At 38.5% G+C, this 23,003-nt stretch overlaps 1 protein-coding gene across 1 annotated transcript in view; it reads right to left on the bottom strand.

Moving 5' to 3' along the window:
- The window catches only part of PCCA (propionyl-CoA carboxylase subunit alpha), a 374,750-nt gene that overhangs the window by 312,659 nt on the left and 39,088 nt on the right, over window positions 1–23,003 (bottom strand). The window contains exons 5-6 of the mRNA XM_059903326.1: window positions 8,372–8,485; window positions 6,456–6,509 (exon numbers count right to left, since the gene is read on the bottom strand). Of these exons, the coding sequence (XP_059759309.1) occupies window positions 6,456–6,509; window positions 8,372–8,485 (168 nt within the window). The remainder of the gene's footprint in view (window positions 1–6,455; window positions 6,510–8,371; window positions 8,486–23,003) is intronic.

Here is a 23,003-nt window from a genome sequence, read left to right as displayed (position 1 = left end):
GATATTCATTAAGCCTTTTGAACATGACATATTTAAAGTCATAATTTAAAACATATTACAAAATTGCTGTCAAAAGGATAGAGTCACCAAATTTCTCCTCTAAATTCAGGGAGACATTACTAATTCAACATAAGAATATCCCAGAGAGGAAAAAGGCATCAGTGACTCTTCTGTAGCTCTACCAGCTCACTCAAGTATTGTACTTTACCTATAAAGTCAGCAAAACCAAGTGAAGACAGTTACTTTCACTGGCATCCAAGATCACAAGACCAAAAAAAACAGAAGAAATATTCTGTTTTTAGACCTTAACAATAGTACACCAATAAGGGGGAAAAAGGGAGCAGAAAGAGAACAACTTCCACCAACAGTAAAAAAAAAAAAAAAAAAAAAAAAAAAATTGGTGCCAGCCAAAGCTATCAATTAAAAACAAAACAAAACGAAACACTAACAATCCAGTCTAGTTCCAATTCATCTTAGAAGTAGTTTGGAACATTAACTGAGCATGGGATTTATAGTCAAAGACTTTTGTAAGAAACTATACTCTCATTTTCTAGCTGTGTGACATTGGGCAAGGCATTTATTCTGAGATTGTTCTCTCTTCTATAAATCATAATATACCACAGATTGTCATAAAGATTAAATAAGAATGTTGCAAGTGTATCTGCAGGTAGGTGTTCCACACCTATTTTTAAGAGCCTGGGGAAGGGAAGAAAAGTTCTGTGCCACTTTTCTTATGAACAAACAAAATCCTACTTCAGCAAATAAGAGTACCCTGTATAACAAATCTATAGCAAATTCTAGCAGGCAAACACACACGCATGCGTGCACTCCAGAAGAATATAAATTTGGTAGCAGTGGTAGTCTCTAGGAATTTAAACTGGGGGCTGGGGTCAGAGGTTCACAGATGGAAGAAACCTTATTTTTCAATGTATGCATGTGACTTAAGTTTCTTAAGATTTTACATTCTCAAATTTTTTTCACTTTAACATAATAAAATCAAAGACCTGTGTCCAAAATGGAAATTCTAATAATGTTAATGGTAAGAATATCTATGTAGTTAAAACTAGATGTCTACAAAATACAGTGTAGTATTAACCTTTCTTAAGCCACGACATATATGTCACACACAAAACATACTTCCAAGGAGCTACCTAGATCACAGCCTATGTAGATAAAATAAGAGTTATAAACAACTTTGGGCTTGCAAGATCTACACCTCTTTTTTTTTTTTCCCTACTCAAAAAAAAACTTTTTCTGCAAATATGAGTGAACAGGGTATCATATTGTTTTAAATTCACTCTAAACTATTTTAAGAACAAAAATATTGTTAAATAAAATCATTAGCAAACTTGCTAACTTCATAATTTTAGTATCAGTTGCCAAGTACTGAAAGCACATTTCACAACTCTAACACACCATGGATTACAACCTCACAACAGAAGACCAATGACCTAGCAAAAGGCTTTCTTCAAATTTCTATCTACACAACCTGATCATGTGCTGCCTCTGTTATTATGAAGTGCGGGAACAGATTTCTATGGCCTTTTTGGCTAAGTTCCCTACAGTTATTTGGTTTTCACTGTTTGGTTTCTCACTCTTTCCAACTAAGCAAACCAGGGTACAGTATTTTTTTTAAGTGCTCTGTACTTATGGTCAGCCAACCTAGGTCAAGTCCTGATTCTATTACTTACCAATACAGTGTGATTGTTGGCAAGTCACTGCACCTGAGTCTCAGTTTTCTTTTTGTTAAATCGTTGCATGAATTAAATGAAATCATATATGTCAAAGTATTTTGTAAACTACATTATCATATGTGTGTGTATAGGAATATAATATTATCAGATTATTAATCTCAACAGGAAAAAAAAATCTAAACTCACAAAATACACATGAAAACTATCAGACTAATTTCCCCAAAATGCTAATTTTAACTATCTCATTCACAAAAAAAACAAACAAACAAAAAAACCCCACAACTCTTCAGTAGCTCTCCCCATCTACTAAAGTAATAATTATTAACTAACACCTGTAATGATAAGGTGATTTGCCTGGCAATGCCAGACTCTGTGCTAAGTTCTTTATACATGTTGTTTCTAACTTTCACAACAACCCTACAGGGTAGGTGTCATTCTCTTCATTTTAAAGATGAAAAATCTTCAGCTATTTCCCAATTTCGCTATTACAAACAACCTTACAATGAACATTTTTAAAGTACATCTTTGTAGGTGAAATTCTTAAGAGTGGAGCTGTTGAGTCAAAGAATATATACATTTTAAATTTTGGTAATACCAGCAAATTTCTGGAACAAAAGAAAAAGAAAAAAGGGGGCTGAAATAATTTACACTCCCAAGAACAAGACACTTCCTGTACACTTGTCTACACTGGATGTTACAGCTATTTTTTAAAAGTTTGGTGAATCCAATGGATAAAAAAACATCTCATTATTGTTTTTGAAGTAGTTACATTCCTTACCTTGCTAAAAAGTCTCCAACAAAAGGAGATAAAAAATACAATCATCAAACCTCAACTGCTTCCCACAGTTCCCTTCTCCACCCTCAATGGTGAGCATTCTGGATAGAACACACTATCTGTATGCATATATACACATACCTTCTAAATACATGGATAAGACCCATACATGAAACACAAATTATTAAATCTAACATAAATTTCTCATAAAGGTAACTACTGTAACTTATGATGCTGTGTTGCATTAAAATATGATATAACATGAAAAAACATACACATAAGAACCAGAAAGATAACTAAAAACACTATGAAATCTCTTTAAATCTCATTTAATCTTTAAACCGCTTTTTCCAGGGGCAGATAGTTTAACTTTCCAAACCTCTTTCGTAAACTCCAAAAGAATTTCTTTTCTTAACCCTAACAGTCCTCACAGCCTTCCACCACTGTTCCTTTACTGCTCAGAATACAAGGAGCCCAGGGGGGGAATACAGAATGAAAAACATTTTGGAAATAAAATGTTTGCTCAGCATATTAAAATTACTGAAAATTACTATTCTTTATGAGGATTATTTGTAGCTTTGTATTTTCCATTAATTATTTAAGCAAAAACAAACAAGACATGATTTTGTTTAAATCATGTACAGTAGGGATTCTATATAATCTGATCCCATTTCGTGTAAATTAAGTGTAAAGAATAATTAGTCTTGTAAAGAAAACATATAAAGTTTAGAATGCTTTTAACATTTGGCTTATGGTATTTTCTAAAGCAAATAAATAGCACAAACTCAGAAAAAAATTCAAGAAATCATCTTACTCAAAGCTGTTAACTAGAAACAATATACCAGATGATAAGGCACAAATAGTTTTTCTATAAACAAAGTAAATATTATGCTGATCTTTGAACAGCAATTTAAAAAAACAAAACAAAACAGAACCAGAAATTAATGGGGGGGAAAAACCTCCACATTTGATTACATTTCAAACATAAGTTACAGCATACATAAGTTACAGTAAAAGGAACTCCACAGTATTAAACTTAAAAAATTTCTTTTCCAGACTTCCCTGGTGGAGCAGTGGTTGAGAATCTGCCTGCCAATGCAGGGGACACAGGTTCGAGCCCTGGTCCGGGGAGATCCCGCAAGCCGCGGAGTAACTAAGCCCGTGCGCCACAACTACTGAGGCTGCGCTCTAGAGCCCGCACGCCTAGAGCCCGTGCACCGCAACTAGAGAAAGCCCGAGCGCAGCAATGAAGATCAACTGGCAGCCAAAAATAAAATAAATAAACTTTAAAAAAAATTTTTTCCATATTCTGCTCATCTTTCTTGCCAAAAGTTGCTGCCAACATAGTAATCTATTACCACTATCTTAGAAATCAGCTTCTAAGAATATTCCCAGTTTGAGACAATAACAATCAAATTTCAATGGTTCATCACCATCCACACAAACAATGTTGATATGCATAACAAAATCTGTATGCAATTTTATTTCACTGTGTTATTTTTATGGAACTCACCAGCTATAGCCAGATATTTCAAAAGGTGCATTTTAAATGGCACACTCCAATGGGAAAAGTTTTTAAGCTAGGAAAATTATATCCCAAATAAGAATCTTGCCATGATGCACAAAAAGAGAAGGTTAGTTATCACCAGCTACATATTTTCATGGTGAATAAAAACACACGGCACTACCGCTTTCTAGTTACAAAACAGTCCCTTCTGTGACAGGAGAAAAGTTTTCTTGCAGGTTATTGTTCCACAATTCTTAATCTAATAATATTTACTTAATCTTTCCATAACATTCATTGAACTCACTACGTAGAAATCATTAGGATATAAAACAAAAGGGAAACAAAGAATGAGACGACCAAGTCTCTTACCTTAAGAACAGATTAAAATACAGAAACAATTTTTATATAATATGGAAGGTGGTATGCCAGATAAGAAAAAAAAATTTTTTTTAATGCTCTAGAAGACAGAGAAAAGAGATTACTTCTCACCAGAAGAACATGGAAAACTATCCTGGTAGGGGTAACATGAACTGTGCTTTTAAGAATAGACAGTAGTAAGAAATGTGGGACCAAGGGACAGGTGTGACCACTGAGGAGAGCGATGGAAAAGATAGAACAGGAGAGAACCAGCCACGTTTGGGAATAGCATGCAGTCTGGTTTGCCTAAGGCATAGCATTGATAAAGGAAAATGGAGGAGATAAAATTAGAAAAGCAAATGAGAAAGGAAGGTAGTCATACATTTTATACCCCTTTCTCTAACATGAAACCCCTGACGGCACAATCTTATCTTCATTTACGGAGAATTTGCACTTCTTCATAATATTTTTTTCCCTGAAGTCATTTGTGTACCTGACTTATTTTCCACAACATGACTGTGAGCTCCTCATGAGCAAAACACACATCCAATTCATTTTTATATCCTTCTCAACTGCCTTGAACATAGATATCAAATAAGCCCTTTTTAATGACTGAATAAATGCATGAATAAATATACTTGCCATATAATTTCACTTCTCCCAGACTCAGATATTCATCTATACCAGGAGCCGGCAAACTTTTTCTATAAAGGGCCATACAGTGAATATTTACTTACAGGCCATTCGGTCTCTGCTATAGCTACACAGCTCTGCTGTTTGAGAGCAAAAGCAGCCACAGACAACAGGTTAAGTGAACAAGCAGGGCTGTGTGCCAATAAAACTTAATTTACAAAAACAGGCGGCAGCTGCATTTGGCCCATGGACCACAGTTTAGAGACTCCTCACCTATACAAACTTAAATATATTATATTGTACAAATACATTTAAAATTTATTATATTCGAATCATTTTCTTACATAATGACAGAACCTCAGCCAAAATTTCAAACTAGAAGATAACAAAAAGAGGTATAAACAGGAAAATGTGGATATACTGCACAAAACCTGGTAAATCTGGACCTTTGGATACTTACATGCCGCGGAGGAACTAGGCCCGTGAGCCACAACTACTGAGCCTGCGCGTCTGGAGCCTGTGCTCCGCAACAAGAGAGGCCGCGATAGTGAGAGGCCCGCGCACCGCGATGAAGAGTGGCCCCCGCTCGCCGCAACTAGGGAAAGCCCTCTCACAGAAACGAAGACCCAACACAGCCAAAATTAAATTAATTATTTATTTATTTATTTATTTAAAAAAGAATAAAGAATTTTAAAAAAAAGAATTGTCCAAATTAAATTTATGAATTTTAAGTGAAAATTTCGTCTTGAAAATGGTAATTGCATTCAGAAATAATTTTGAATCCATGGAAGAACAAAATATAAGCATATCACAGAAACAAAGTATAACATATTAAAATATTAAGTTAACTTAATACCTGAGATAATTGATCTAATGAGCTTTTCGAAACATTATCAATATCATATTTTAGTACCTGAAAACTGAGGTTTCAGTACCATCTTGAATGTAGTTATAAATACACCTGGAAAATCAGTTTAATAGCAAATATAGGGTCATGTACCTAGTCAGGATGGTGATATCAGGAGGATACTCCTATCATAAAAAAAAGAAAAAAATTTCCCAAAATAGACGCAGTAGTAAGATTTGATATTAAATGCCATAATATGCAATAAAAGGGAAAAAACAGAATCTTACTTCTGGCTTCACATTCCATGCTCATGGTAAATAATTAATGAATCACTGGACTCCCTGACGTATTTAGCTAAAAGTCTGAAATGTTTAATTTTAAAAGTCAAAGTCCACACAACATGTTATAAACTAGGTATCATTCATTAGGTGTAATGGTGATTTTACAACTTTTCCATTGTCACGCTTCAAATCAAGACTTAGGTTACAGAATAAAAGTCTGCACTTTTCCCAAACTATTTTCAAAGAATCGTTGGGTCAATGAAAAGTCTATAAGTCACCACAACCCACATTTACAAAAGCAACACCATTACACTGCTTTCTGAAATATAAGTTAACAGTTTCTGGTTCCTTATAAACTTACCAAACATTTGGCAAATTCTTTATTTTCTGAAAGAAATCCATAACCTGGATGTACCTTAGAAATGAAAACAAAAAGCACTTTCAGTTTTACCAATTTGCAAAACCTTTACAGTAAGCAAGACAGAAAGAGCGTTAACGTGTTTATTGTTCAAGGGCCCTGGAGTAAGGTTACTTACTCTTAACATACTGATGAGCTCTAACGCAGTTCTCCTGAGTTCAGACCCAAACGCCACGAGATCGCCTACTGTATGCTCACTTGCAGCACGCTACCTGTCTCAACCACAGTCAGGGCCTTCTCCCGTCCCACCTGCCTGTCCGCCTGCACTTGGCTATGCACTTCAACCCAACCCAAACTCTCCCCACTTTTTCTGAGACTAACTTCGGCTCTAAGTTTGCAGAATTTTCTAACAGCTTGTGGGTCAAAGAATTATGTTAAAGGAAACCTTTCACAAGATGGATGAAAAACTCTTATTTCCCCTTTCTTTAGAGAACCAGGAACTGCTACTTTCCCAAACCCTGGCTACTAAGCCAATGAACATATTTTATTCCTGACAATATTAATATATTCAGCCACTACCCAATGAACAGTTTTTGTCAAACCTAACTAAAACAGAAGTTTGGTTTTACCTTTCCATCATTCTCTGAATTTATTTTTCTTCTAATATCTACTCTTCTTTCCCTCCTCATCCCACTCAGCCCGTCACAACCACTTCACGCTCTCCTCTCTCACAAGCCACGTTGCAACAATTTAAATTCTACCATCCTGTTCTAACCAAGTAACTTTTGACCAAACATAAATTTAGCCACCCTATTATCAGTCAGTATTGAATATATTTCTAGGAAAATAATTCTGCTATAAGTCAAATTTCTAAATGAGTCAATATCATAATCTAATTTAGAAGTATCTACACATTTGAGATTTTTTTAAATGCCAGACTAAGCTTTATGAACACGGTGCAGAGTAATTTACACTACTACATCACAGGAAAAGAGTTTCACTCCAACAGTTTCATTTCGTATAAACATTCAACTAAAGATTGTATTCTGATAATCTATAGTTAAAAGGTTTTACCTTCATTAACTCTGCTAGTAAACTGCAACATCTATAATATGGGTTCATGAATTCAGTTTTTTATTTAAACATGCATCTTACTAAAACATTTCTTTCAAAAGAAATGTGAACACTAACTGAAGCACTCCAGGCTAACTGCTGGTGTTGGCTGCTTCCATCCAATTTTAGAGATAACTCTACATAGTTTTTTTTAACATTACATGTAATTAGTTCTCTGATAAAAACATACACACACACACACACACAAACAACAACAATAACAAAACACTATTCCTGATGTCAGAACCCAGTTTTTTCCTTGGATTCCACTCCAAACAGGATTGGGGGTGGGGAGAATTACTGATTTCTCCATGTAAATTATGTATATTCCATTGACACTATCAAACTAAAATAATTACCAATTGCATCATTTTTATTTCTGGAAGTATAACGAGGCACACATAATTTTTAAATGATTAAAATAGAATTTAAAACAGGGTCTTTTGGATCCTGTTTATAATACAGATTTTTTTAATACTCTTATTACACTGAAAGGGTTAAGTCTCAAAATTAATTGGGATTTCTTTTTTTTTTTTTCCCCTAGCAAATTTGGAAATGAACTGAAACTGCTCCCTGGTGTGAAAGCTGAATCCAGCAGCCACCTGCAGGATCAGTAACCAACACTGCCAGACGCTACAAAGCCTCTGATTTCCAGTAGCGAATTCGGCCACGTTTAACTCGTGTGACATGAACTGCAACAGCATTTTCAATCATTCTTTCTTATTTTTTTTTTTTTAAATACAAACTCTAGTGTTCTGCTCACTACACATGAAACAGCTGCAGTGGACAGATTCATTCAGACTCACAGCTTGGGCCCCGGTTTTCTTAATGGCTTCCATGATGGCATCCATGTTGAGGTAGCTTTTACTGGTGGGAGCTGGGCCAACACAGACCGCCTCATCCGCCATTTTCACGTGAACCTGAAGAGACAAATCTCTGCATTAACAGATCCTCCCAGCAAAGAGAACTGTCTTCATCTGCGAGTATACACAAAATTGCAAATCGGAGTGTTTCCCATATCATTTTTGTAGTCAGCTCTCTCTCTGAATATGCACTAAGAAATTACAATGTAACAAATAAGCCCAGGAGTTATATTAACCATGATTTCATTTATTACAAGCCTAATCCACTGTCTAACCAGATAATTTCCATAATATTCCGTGCCAATTTGATTAAGTAAAATCACAGCAAACAACTTGAGCGTCCTATTCAGTTCATCTGTACGTAAACTTTATACCAAAAACTACTCTGTTACACGTAGCCAGGGTAGCCCCATATTTTCCTAACAAGCACTCATGCGCAGTTCTAAGCAAGCTCCCCAGGAAGTGGGGATAATCAGAGAAACTGAATGAAGAAGGGATGTGGTGAGTGTCCCTGCACAGCATTAGGTCAGCACCAGGCACAAACTAAAGCCCAGGACTAAAGGGTTCAGTATCACTACACATGAGCCAGAAAATCTTGAGAATCGTTTAAATACTCTTAACATTGGATCCTCACCCATTTTAACCTTTATTCCTAAAAGAACCGATATGTGCATTCAGTTCTAAACCTACTCCTAATTCAGGAATATATGCTCCATTTTTCAGACTACTTACTACACAATGTTTCAAATCTATTTTTGCTTAAGAAAGGCTAGGCATTCAATACAGAATAAACTGCTTACTTCTAAAAGAAATCTATTCTTTTAAAATGATGAAAGGGATTCATGTATTTTTGAAACAGCTTTTCCTAACAGTTTCCCAGTGTAAGTTTAAGTAAATTTAAACTCCATTTAAATTTATTTTACAAGGCATACATTAAAAACTGGAACACATTCATATATCTGGACATGTATGACCCTCCTCCAAAAAGTCTAAGGTGGAAAATACTCTTGAGTATTGCTAAGTTATATTCTTCAGCTGTAAAGTAGTTTTTAAAGAAGCACTTTGTTTTAAATGAGGTCTATCAAAAAAAAAAAAAAAATCAAGTCATCTTTTAGAAAGCTCAGAGTTCTTTTTACCTAGTCAATAAATATTTTCAAACTAAGTAAAAAATTATATTGTGTATTGAAAGGTTAAAGATACCTGCTACCCAAGGGATTAATAGATCAATATCTTAATATAAAAGACTCAAATCTATGCAGTTTAATTTCTTTAATAACATCCAACGAAAGGCAGCCAAGCTCGCAAAAGGATCCTAAATATTCCCATGTTCAAAGCAAGGCTCTCCTTTGTATCTTGCTTATTCCCAACTTCAAGTTGCTCTTCTCCCCTCAGACCAGAATGCCCCCTCTTCTACTGCCCTCTGCCCAGTTCAGCAATTTTTTACAACAGCAATTTTGTTTTTGTAATTGTGGTTGTGGGTTTTTTCTATAAGAAAGAAATTGAATACTGAACAATCCTTTGAAAAAAATGCATTAGTCAGGTGGGGATAAAGTATTTAAAGTTAAACCCACACTTACTCTGTATATTTTATTTCCCACCAGGTACTACCTATTATTAAAGATGCATTTAAAGTTCCACTTCTACCACTGGGTCTTCAGATGAATCTCCTTTAATCTGAACTCCAGTAGTACCAGGTGCAAATTCTGGCATTTAATCGCATCCTGCCCAGTAATGTCATTTTGACTGCTTTACAGATTATGTCTGTTACAATTTATACACTCTCCTTTTCCAGATCATAAGGTCCTGCAAGGCAGAAGTTGTGTCTTAAATTCCTTTTCTTAAAAAAATCTCTCCCACAGTTTTATTGCTACAAGCTTTTAAATTCATAGATATACTTGGATGACAGTTTATTTAATAATTTTCATTGTTAAGCCACTGTCTTTGAGGTAAAAAGCTACACTAAATTAAATCTCCAATCTTAGCAATACATATGGCAACTGAGGGTTGTACGTGGTGGGGAGGGGGATTAAAATATATACACATGCATCCCTGTATCCAAATTTTCTATAATAAATAGGCATCAAAAAGTTAAAAAGGAGGGGAATCCTAATAATATTTTGACTTATTTACTTCCAGTCTTTTCTCTAAATATACTTTTGTAACCAAACTGCATATATAATTTTGCATCCTTTTGTTTTTTAAACTATCATCATAATAGGCATTTTTCCTATGTTATCACAAACTCTTTGTAAACATACTGAGAATCTAGCTCAGAGCCTAACATTTTAGCAGATCATTAATATTGTTTGAATAAACATTCAAATAAATACATCAAAAGCAGGTCAAAACTGCTTAGGGACTTTACAAAGAAAGGCAAAACATGCTGTTTCTAAAGGGGTTGGTTGGTTTCCTTTCTTTCTCAGAAACAAACCTTACTTTAGGGTAGAAGCCTATATTAACATCTCAAGCCCACAGTCTAGCACAGGGTCAGTACTAGCAAAAATGCTTGGCAAAGCCATTTGAAAGAAAAAACTAGAACCCTCTGCTGCCTTAGTTCCCAAGGAGATACTTCTGAGTCAACCACGAAAGGATAGTTTAAAAAAACTTTTGAAACTCAATTTCAATTTTGTTATTGTTGTAGAGTTTAGGAGAGGCAGAGTGATAGCTGAGAAAGGGTTTGGAGTGTGGTTTTAGCTTAGGAGAAACTTGAACAAATGCCTCTGGGAAGAAATCTACGGAAACTAAGGAGCTAGAAACACCCGAGAGATGAAATCATTTCCAGTATTTCTGACAAGCGAGCAGCGGCAGAGCTAAGAGGTATTGGGAGGCAACAGATGGGGGGGAGGGATAGAGCCCATCTCTCCCACACACACACACAATAAATACAAGCTAGTATTTAAAAAGGGGGTAAAAAAGAGAAAGAAAAGAAGGAAAGGGGGAGGGAGCGAGGGAGGCAAAGACAGAAAGAAAGACAGGAAACAGAGAAAGAAAAAAGAGACGGAAGGAAGGCAAGCAAGCCTGTTATGAACTCCAAGACAAGCTCCCAAAGCCCCCACTCCCCACGCCCTGTGCTGCCTGAAGCTCTTCTCTACAGAAATTCTCGAGCCACAACTGCAGAGAAAGCAGCAGGGGTAGGATCAAATTTATCAGACACTTGTGTGTTGTAAGTAAGTTCATGTCATTGGGATCAGAAAGTGCAATGTACAACTTCCAAATTATCTACAACTTAAACACAAGCACATTTCTCTAAATTTTGACCGTGTTCTTTCCCTTGACCTGGAACATAAATATTGCAGCAACCAAATTCAACTATGCAAACTAAGGTAATCCCTAGGGCAGGGGACAGCAAACTATAGTGAAGGCCAAATCCAGCCCAGTGTCTGTTTTTGTACATGAAATTTTATTGGAACACAGCCATACTTATTTACTTATTGCCCACGGCTTCTTTTGTGCTACAATGGTAGAGTTGAATAGTACAGTCCACAAAACCTAGTTTACTATTGGGCCTTTAGAGGAAAAGTTTGACCACCCATGCCCTAGGGCGAGGGTCCCAACCCTCAGGCCACACAGCAGGAGGTGAGCAGCCGGCAAGCTAGCGAAACTTCATCTGTATTTACAGCTGCTCCCCAGCACTCGAATTACCACCTGAGATCCGCCTCCTGTCAGCATTCTGATGAGTTGTATAATTATTTCATTATATATTACAATGTAATAATAATAAAGTGTACAATAAATGTAATGCGCTTGAATCATCCCAAAACCATCCCCCACCCCACCCCAGTCCAAGGAAGAACTATCTTCCACGAAACTGGTCCCTGGTGCCAAAAAGGTTAGGGACTGCTACCCTAGGCGATGGCAGAGCAACAAAACACTGGGAATCAGAGTCCCTGGCTGTCCTTTGAAATAGACTGGCCTCCCTAACCTAAAATGGCCAGATGTTATGTAAGAGAACATTTGAAAGTCATCCTATTTGAACCACTGTATTGCGTAACATCAATATCTATTACTTGTAATAACATAATATAATCACTACCACAAAAACTGACTCAATTCTTATTAATGAGACGAAGCACATCAGTGAAATGCAAGTAGTAACTGCACTAGAACAGGGCATGTCAATCTGAGAATTTATGAGAATCAGAGAGGGAAATAATTGGTAGTTTTACACTTTTCGCAGAGACAGTTCACCACAGGGCCCGAGCACCCCGAACATCCTTGCTGAGTGCTCCAAACAGCAAAGTCTAAACCATCCCTTGATCCTGAGCTGCTTCTGTAACTAGTCACGTTGGCAACAAAGACAGAAAAGCAACCATAGTGTGACTATTATATACTCGCTTCCTGAGGGAGGGGCACTAGTTTGTTTGCTACTTTGCTACAAAAAGGTGCTGAATCCTTGGCTCTAGCTAGCAAAAATTTTGTGCTCACATCATGTGAGCAAGGCACTAACTGCCTTTTTTTTCAAACTCTATTTGCAAAAGCGTCCATATAGCCAACAGTCCTAGAAGAGTAGGGTAGTGTCTCACTCTGGAGCAAGAGGCAGGGGTGCTAAGAGCCCGTCAGAAAAGATTCATTATGTAAGAAGAACCTTAAAGCTCAGGGTTCTTGTCCTATGATGCAAACCACTGCATGTGCAGGTATCACCTGACCCTCTTCGTATCACCTGTGGGAACTGGGACTTGGGGAATCAGGGTAAAATTGCTGATACTCTGGGGGAAGGGATAAATTGGAAGATTGGGATTGACAATATACACACTACTATATATAAAATAGATAACTAATAAGAACCTACTGTATAGCACAGGGAACTCTACTCAATACTCTGTAATGGCCTATATGGGAAAAGAATCTAAAAAAAGAGTGGATATATGTATACGTATAACTGATTCACTTTGCTGTACACCTGAACCTAACACAACACTGTAAATCAACTAAGTTCCAATAAAAAATTTTTTTAAATGCTGATACTCTGATCTTGCTACGGCTGTGAGTAATAAACTGTTCTTCATCACTGACCCAGCAGTCTTGTATCTTCTACCAGCACCCATGAAACAGGGAGAGGCTAACTTGTTAGCTTACAGGTAAAGCTTCAGACCCTTCACAGTTCTTGACAGCCCTGTGTTCCTTAACTGTGACACACCCACTGTATTTGCTGCTGCTCAGTAGACCAATCACATCCCCCTGTGGGACTCACGATGCTACTGTGCCATGCCCCTACTACGAGCTTTGCTGAGAGCAGGAAACGGTCTTCCTTTGGTCACTGAAGTCCTGCTGTCCTCCTTCGGCATCGATGGAGTTGTGACAGATTTAACCCTTGCCACCTTCTACGACATGGGGTACTTCCCTGACACACAACTCTTCTAGGGTTTTTTATTGTTGTTTATTTGTGTTTGGTTTGTGGGCGGTGAGGAGAAGAAAATAAGAATAAATGTCATAACTTGGAAAGTTAAAAAGAAAAATCACTGATATTGGTTGGTATCTGTCATGGCAAATGCTGCAGGTGAGCTCACTAAATGATATTCCAGCACTCCTTTCTATCCTGCTTCCCTCCACTATCAAGGGCAGAAAGCAAAAAAGAACATTTCCCAGACTTCTTGGCAGTCAGGGCACATATATGTGACCTCGGTTCCACCAGTCAGGCACACTCAAAGAAGTGAGAGCAACGTGAGGCAGGACCCCTGCCGGCAGATAACATCTCATTGACAAACATGGAACTAAAGGTGTCAGTTCTTCTAGGACAGCTCTAGAAGAACTTCTGGGTCAATCCCAGAACATCACAATTGCCAGCAATGGTCAGTAGTGGAAGTGGGGTTTGTTCTGTAACAGACTCATTTTGCCTCCCGGGGTTATCCATATCTTTTGGCCCTTCTGGAGATTCTGAGAGCTACCTTATATGCATTAGAACTAGGATCAGAAAACTTTCTCTTTAAAGGGCCACACTGTAAATATTTTCAGTTTTGTAGAATACAGTCTCTATCAAAACCACTCAACTCTGCCTTTGTAGCACAAAAACAGCCATAGACAATACAACACCAAATGGCCACGGCTGTGTTTCAATAAAGCTTTATTTACAGAAACATGCACTGGGCCAGATTTAGCCCATGGGCCATGGTTCCCCAACCCCTACCTTAGAAATGCTTTTCAGTCCAAATTAGTATGTCAGTCAGTTCACCAGGAATAAAGTGGCACATTCAAACATGTTTGGCTGAAAATAACAAAGACGTGAGCAGAGTTAAAGGACCAACAGAGGATGGCAAGGTTTCCAGGGACTAACAACAGTGGGAAGCCATGGCCACTGTGGTCATGAAGGGGCTCAGAGTGGGAAGAACACAGACAGCTGGGGAGCATGGGTGACCCAACAGTTTACTACCACCCTAGAAGGTTGTGGCCACCGCGAGAACTGCAGCAAGGCAAGGAAGTGGAGGTGGGATAAACAGCCTGATCTGCTGCTCATGTCTTCAAATAGCCAACCCGAGGCAGAGGTCAAGGAAGCTCAAGAGATATACTCCACAGATGTCAGCCTCCTGAAGACTGATCCATAAAAGAAAACATTTGATAAATTAGAGTTAATTAAAATTTAAAACTTTTGTTCTTCAAAGACACCGTTAATCACAATGTGATACCACTTCCCACCTGCTAGGATGTCTGTAATCAAAAAGACAGATATATCTGACAAGCATTGGTGAGAATGAGGAGAAATTTGAACGCTCATACGCTGCTAGTGGGAATGTAAAATGGTACAACTCCTTTGGGAAACAGCCTGTTAGTACCTAAAAAGTTCAGTAGTTATCAAATGATGCGGCAATTCCACTCCTAAGTATATACCCAAGAGAAATGATAATATATGTCCATACAAAGACATATACACAATTGTTCATAACAGCCTTATTCATAGTAATCAAAAACTGGAAACAACCCAAACGCCCAGCAGCTGGTAAACGGACAAAATGTGTTCTGTTCATATAACAGAATATTACTCAGCCAAAAAAAGGCAACAAACTGATACATGCAACAACATAAATCAATCTCAAAAACATTATTCTAAGTGAAAGAAGCCAGACACAAAAGACCAAATATTATATAATTCCATGTATTTGAATTTTTAGAAAATGCAAAACTATAGACAGAAAGCAGATCAGTGGCTACCTAGGTGAAGGTGGGAACAAGAGTGACTGCGGAGGGACACAAGACACCTTTCTGGGTGATGGCTATGTTCTAAAACTGAACAGTGGTGAGCGTTGCACAACTCTAAAAATACACTATAACTCAATATGCAAACTGTAACTCAATAAAACTGTTAAATAAAAATCAGGAAGTTTCATATAAAAATTTTAAATCCACTGTGCTGTGAGGTCTATATGAGACACTCCTGGCACACAGCACAGTGTTATATGCTATTAATGTTTGATTAATGGCTCTAACCAATAAAGAGAAAGTTAGGATTCACCTGACAAAGAAGATTCCTAAGATAGAAGCCAACTGAGAAGGGCACTCTAGCAGTACACACAGTGTATCAAATGCATGGAGGCCCGAAAGGGACTAGAAAATGGTAAGGAAGCAATAAGCATCAAAACAGAAGAGACAGCCACCAGTGCTGTGTGCTATAGACAGACCAAAGAAGGTGGGGATTTAGCTATTGGATCGAATGAACCAGATCTCTGGCAACTTTGGGGACCAACTTAGTAGAATAACAGAAATAGAAGCCAGACTTCCCTGGGTTGAACAGCAAATTCGAAGCAAGAAAAGAAAGAAAAACCGAAGACTAGTCTTTCATGTGGTTTAATCATAATGCTAGGAAATGCTGGGGAATGCAAGAATATTTTACTTTATTTTCTCTATAAGTGTTGGTAAAGCATAGTACACATACAAGGTATTCAATAAAACTTTCTGATGCAGACTGATACAACTTTTCAGAGAGATATCCTCAGGGAAATACCTAACAGACGTGTGTATGCCTAGCTCACAAACCTGACTAGAAGTCCCCAGGATGAAAACAAAACCACCGTCAGCAGCCAAGCACACGGCCATGAAAACAAAAGACAACCTGGAAAGAGATCCTAGAAAATTTACAGAGATTCAGTGGAAAAAGTTCTGGAGATGGATGGTGGTGATGGCTGCACAACACTGTAAATGTACTTAATGCCACTGAATTGTACACTTAAAAATTAGTAAAGTGGTAAAGTCTACGTTATGTAATTTTACAATTTAAAAAAAAAACTATATAGCTTATCACAATTTCCAGACTATCACTGACAAGCAATTGTGATAAAACAGTTTCAGAAATTAATTATATAGTTATAGTTATATATATATATGTGTGTGTGTATATATATATATATGGTACCACTTAAGCACTTAAGAAAAATTGTAACAAGGGAAGAAGAACACAAAACAAAAGAAACAAGAAAATACCAATAATGAGAGTATGGGCACAGCTCTAGCTTGTAATCATTTTCTACTTACTAAAGAAAAGCTATCACACATTCACTCAAGGCTCTAGTCATGAAGGCTTAAATATAGTTATGTATTTCTGAATACAGATTTATGAAACAATGGCAGAGTGAGATTCTAGAATAGGATTAAGAAATATTTCCACTGTAATCAGTGTATTTTTTTTAAAAAGTGTTTCCAAACCATATGAATAGTTAAATGCCAGTTCTAATAATTTAAATACAAATAGCCACCAATGTCATGAGATATTGAAAACTACTAGAGCCTGGCCAGCACTACCATTGCTCATTATGTGCCACTAATTGATAATACTACACATAAAAGTGAGTCATCTAGATGTTGTTTTTTATTTTATTTTAATTACCCAAGTAATGTAAGAATATACACTAGCTTGAGAGAAAATTTAAGTTTAAGCAATACAGATAACCCCTACTTCTCACCCCCTTAAAGGCCTCCCAGTCCCACTTCCTACCCTAAAAGAAATTATCAACTGTTTTGTATGCATCCTTTCAGACTTACCTAAATATTTTCATATGCCTAGTAGACATAAAAGTGTACAGTTTCAGGGACTTCCCTGGTGGCACAGTGGTTAAGAATCGCCTGCCAATGCAGGGGACACGGGTTGGAGCCCTGGTTCGGGAAGATCCCACATGCCGCGGAGCAACTAAGCCCATGAGCCACAACTACTGAGCCTGCACTCTAGAGCCCGCGAGCCACAACTGCTGAGCCCACGTGCCACAACTACTGAAGCCCGCGCGCCTAGAGCCCGTGCTCTGCAACAAGAAAAGCCACCGCAGTGAGAAGCCCACGCACCACAACGAAGAGTAGCCCCCGCTCGCCGCAACTAGAGAAAGCCCACGCACAGCAACGAAGACCCAATGCAGCCAAATAAATAAATTAATTAAAAAAAAAAAAAAAGTGTATGGTTTTGTATTGTGCTTAAGATTTTCTTCCCATAAATTTTATCACACTACATATTATTCTTGAAACTTGCTTAACTGCTACATAACATTCCTGGTAACCTGGGTAAACCATAACATATTTAACCTTTACTCCAATAATGGATATTGCTTCCAATTTGCAGATGTTACAAGCTGCAATAAGATTCCCTGAACATGTCAACCTGTATGCATGTATATATTTCTGTGAGAAAAATATTTGGAAGCATAAAGGCTATAAACTACATGCTTAAAAGCTTATGTCTATTAACACGTCCAGCAGAGATGAATATCCCCACACCACACCATCACTGAACATGTCTAATTTTATATCTAATGAAAAATGATTCCTTACTAGTTTTTTACTTTGCATTTCTCTAATTATTAGTGCCTCTGGGCATATTTTCATGTTTGTAAGCTATTTGTATTTCTTCTTTTGACCACTGACCATTTTTTAATTTCACACAGGAGAGATCTTAGCAAAGGTATCTTTTGGTTTCTTTCTTTTTTTTAATTACACATAATACCAAAACACTGTTATTGTTCAAACTAAAGCTAACAACTCTACTGACCATCCCTCCATCCCCATTACCTTTTCTCCCTCCGGTAATCACTTCTCAAGTGAGTACGCGTTCTTAGACCTTTGTCTATACCAGGGGATCTCAACAGGGAGCAACTTTGCTCTGCAGCGCCCAGTTGGCAACGTCTGGAGACAGTTTTGCTTGTCACAACTGTGGGATGCAGGGATGCTACTGGGGTCTAGTGGGTAGAGGACAAATACTTCGAAACATTCTACAATGAGCAAGACACCCACCTATAAAAAAGAATTACTTAATCCAAAACGCCAATAGGGTCACAGTTGAGAACACCTGGTCTGTGCTTTTATGTGATGTATGTAACTATAAAAACATAAAATATTTTGTGTGGGGTTTTTTTAAACATTAATAGTATTTTTATATCATATAAGTCATTCTACAAGTTCTTTTTCGATCTTTAATATGTCTTAGAGATGCTGTCAATATGTAGAGATCTACCTCATTATTTTTTAATTACTAAAGAATTCCAAGATATGGCCCTACCAGTTTGCCAACCATTTCCCTGCTGATGGACACTTAGCATGGAGGAATCACCCAGCTGGATGATCATAATGACGTTTCCTAACCAGACATCCTGTCAATTGCCCCAGGTCCCCCTTCCTGCTCTGGATCTTTCTCTTCTGGAGCTGCTCCCTTCTTTTACAGCCATCCTCTCCTGTCTATGTTATAGACTGAGGTTTTCTATTGAACGATCCCATCTGCTACCTTTTAGAAATTCCTCATCATTTCCAGCACTATACTCCCCACTCTGTTTTACACCAAAATTCTGGTTTGTTATTTTTCTTTTGGATTTTTCTTTTTAACAGTTTCTTTTCCCTGGGAATTTGGGACGGGAAGATGAAGTCTGACTCATCCCACCAGCCTGAATTAGAAGTCAGGAACTTTAAAATTTTGTAATTTTTTACCACAGAAAATACAGCGTGTATATTTTAATTAAAAAATCAAAACTAATGATCAATATAGTTTTCCAAATGAAACAGTTAAAATTATTTTTAAGACTGTCATGAAAAAATATCAACAAATCCTTACAGAGAATCTAATTTGGAATAAAAATAGGTATGTGAACACGATCATACAGTTCCTAAACTACTACAGCCACAAATGCAACCTGGCTACAGGTAACACACGTTACCATTCCTCTATTCATGCATCCTAATGTTGGGTATCTTTTTCATAGCATCCATTCTACCAGGTATCTGGGCATTCCTAGGAACTCCAAACTCTGGCTTTCTAACCTCAGATTCTGTTTCCCAAATTATCCAATATTGCTGCTGGGCTCACAAAGGACATGAAAACCCTCGATTTACAGTGTATGACTGGTTGGTTTCTCACCAAAGAGCTTCAGATGAATATTAAAATAGCAAAATCAACCATCCCAATGCTCTTCTTTCTGAAAATTCCTGGTACTCTACAGTTAGCTCCCTTACATGAAGCAGCGATCACCAAAAGCAGTTAAGGAGCTTAAAAAAGTTTTCACTAGCACAGTCATTCTCAATAAGCAGGGAGAAGATACATGAAGCCATCAAAAAACCTGGGAAACGTTTTTATTTTCTCTCTAAAAATAAATACTCTTCCTTCTCACCAACTCCCAAAAAAGAACACTCTTCTTTACCAGACGACTGGATGAGTACTTTGAAGGAGATTCAAAAACAACTTTGATTTCTCCTTATTCCAAGCCTAATACTTAACCTTGATAGTTACAGATCCAAAGTGATTTTGCCATTCATTGAATTCACCTGCGACTCCATGACTGGGCCCAGCTACCAGGAACAGAACGAAAGCTGAGAAGTGCTTCTCTGGGGACTTAGTCTAGAGACTATGAGAAACAAACTCAGATAAACAGAGCAAAGGTATCAGGAATGAAGCAAAGATGGGTCTCTCATCTTCTACCTTCCTTGGAATTGAAACACCATGTAAGGTGGAGAATGAGAATCAAAAAGGGGGGAAAGCACATCAATGTGTCGGGGGACATGAAGTTACCTGCTAAGTTGAGGAAGGACCCATCTCCTGAGGCTCTGCCCCTTACAGCGAGCCTGGCACAGTCTGTTAGGCCAGAGGCGAACATCATCAGATAAAAGTCCACGCATGTAACTTCAGTGAGCTTACCAGCTGCACAGAAGTACTGTAACAGAGCGGGGCAGTGCGCAGCCCTTTGCTGCGCACCTATCAAGGGCGGACGTTGCTGGGCGCCCTTAGCAACCCATTACCAGGCAACGGTTATGGATACAGGAGCGGTTAGAGGTCCCGCTCAGCCACCGGTCGGAACCGCAGTGGGCCCCTCCCCCAAGGGAGCAACTGTCAATGAGCTGCCATTAGTGGGCTATTCAGCCAATGGTCGGCAGAGCGGTGATCGTCAGGTGGAGAGTGAGGTAAGAGGCGGATCCCGGCCTTCTCCCTGGGGCCCTCCAGCTCACCTGGCCTCTGCGACCTAACGGCGGCAGCCGTCTGCCTGGGACGCAGTCTGCAGGACGTGGCCCCCGCCCTTTGGGCCGCCTGAGGAGCCTGAGGGCCAGTTGGGTCCTGGGCGCCTGGCTCCCTCGGTGACGACGGCTGGGCGGGCTCTGGGGACCCGGCCCTGAGGGCGCCGCCAGCTGAGATCTGCCTCTCCGGCCAGGCCTGGGCACTGGCGGGAGGACCCAGCCTGGGTGCTGGATGAACGCTCCGGGGCAGGGTAACCGGCCCCTGCAGGGATCCCCTCCTCTTAGCCAGGACCTGGACCTCGGCGGGTGAAAGTTGTGCCTTGGGACCTTGCCCATTTCTTGTCAGAACAGAGAGTAACATTTGTTTGGTGGAGATTTACAGGAACGTCGTTACCTGACCATGCCTGACCTCAAGAGCAAAGGATCCGACACCAAGAAGTCTGCAACAACCAACCACACCCGTCCCTCACCTTTCCTATAAAAGGGCTTTGCTGAAAACTTTCGGGGAGTTTGGGGCTTTTAAGGCACGAGCCACCCATCTCCTTGCACGGCCCTGCAACATACATTTCTCTGTTCCAAACTCCGATGTTTTGGTATTGTTTGGCCTCACTGTGCCTCGGGCACACAGACTTGCGTTTTCAGTAACAGTACTAGGGTACAGACGTTAGCTTGTAGAAAGGCTCATTTCATCTCACAGAGATTTCAGGATGAATTAGGTCTTTACTTTTGGAAAAGATATGTGACAGGATGCTGTAAAGACAGGTGAAAAGGTACCCAACCTGGCAGGAGCAATGGGCAAGGAAAAAACATAAATGATTTAATAAGGCTGCAAGTTACTTGGCTTTTATTTCAAAATATAACTTTTCTCCAAATCCAGATGTCTGGCTGGCTTAGGAAAGAACACTTGGTGCAGCTGTCGGCATGCCCCTTTTGTATGAAAGAGTAAATAAATGTATTCAAATTAAAAGGAACGTCTGGAGAACACAAGGTAGAAAAACCTTGTGGCAGCTGGCTCTCTGGACAGAAAGAACTACAGGAAAAGCTGTCCCACCAAAAGAAAAACTGTATATAATTAAAAGACCAGGAAAATGAGTATCTGAGTATTATTTCCAAAACTCAAAGTAATGAAACATTTTCCCCACAACATCAGCTCCTAATTCCATTTATACAGTACTGGTCCCCACTTTCCAATCTCTTTTCTAATTCAGCTATTTTATGTTCCACCCACCATATCCGTTTACCATTAAGTAAACCCTGAACACTTCCCTGACTCAGTCCAACATTAATCAGAGGTGCTCTGCTACAGCAGGGTATAAAGAGATGATAAATCACAGTGCCCTCCCCTCTAGGAGTTCAGTCTCGTGAAAAAGACAGACTTGTATACCAACTGCAATAAAAATAAACAAGAGTATGTATAAACTGCTAATGCAGAAAATGGTTTCACAAAGAATCAGTTATTAAAGTATAAAACTGGATTTCTAATCAATGGAAAAAAGTGAGAAGGGAACTACCAACAGAGAAATCATGGAATGTAAAAGGCCCCAGCCTATTAAGAAATTAGTGAAATGGCTTGAAACCAAGGTGGATAAGGAGACACTAATACGAGAGGATGGCGGAAGAGAATGGTCAACTATAAGGAAAACCAGCGTGAAGGGAATCTTGAATGCCACAGTAGTTTGGGCTTTAACCAGGAAGTCAGTGGTTCTCAATGCTTACCTCCCATGAAAAGAAGATAATGGATCATGTGAGGAATGCTATATTCCATCGTAAACAGCAGCTTAATATCCATTGCTGCAGTTGGGCCACTCCAAGCAATTAGCTGCAAACATTCTCTTCTGTCTCCCAAGACTCTCACACGAAGCTTAACAAGTAGTGCTGTTGACAATGAAAACATTTCTTTTCCTCTGATGTTACCTAACCAAACTTTTCCCATAATATAGGATACACAACGTAATATATAGGATACAAAAACCCATTCGGATATATCAAAATCCTTCTCACACTTTAATTTTTGAAAAACACCACTGGTCATTCTAATTTCAGGTAAAATGGAGTAAGCATATTCCATTCTGTTTGTCCCACTGAATGCAGCTATGAAATCTGAACAGAATACATTAATCAACTATTTGTGAACTCTGAAAAGTACATAGCAGCAGGCAGATGGAGGAAGAAC

Source organism: Balaenoptera ricei, chromosome 18, assembly GCF_028023285.1.
Source record: "Balaenoptera ricei isolate mBalRic1 chromosome 18, mBalRic1.hap2, whole genome shotgun sequence".
NCBI lineage: Eukaryota > Metazoa > Chordata > Mammalia > Artiodactyla > Balaenopteridae > Balaenoptera > Balaenoptera ricei.
Note: the sequence above shows the minus strand (reverse complement) of the source record. Positions and strands in the feature narration are given on the sequence as shown.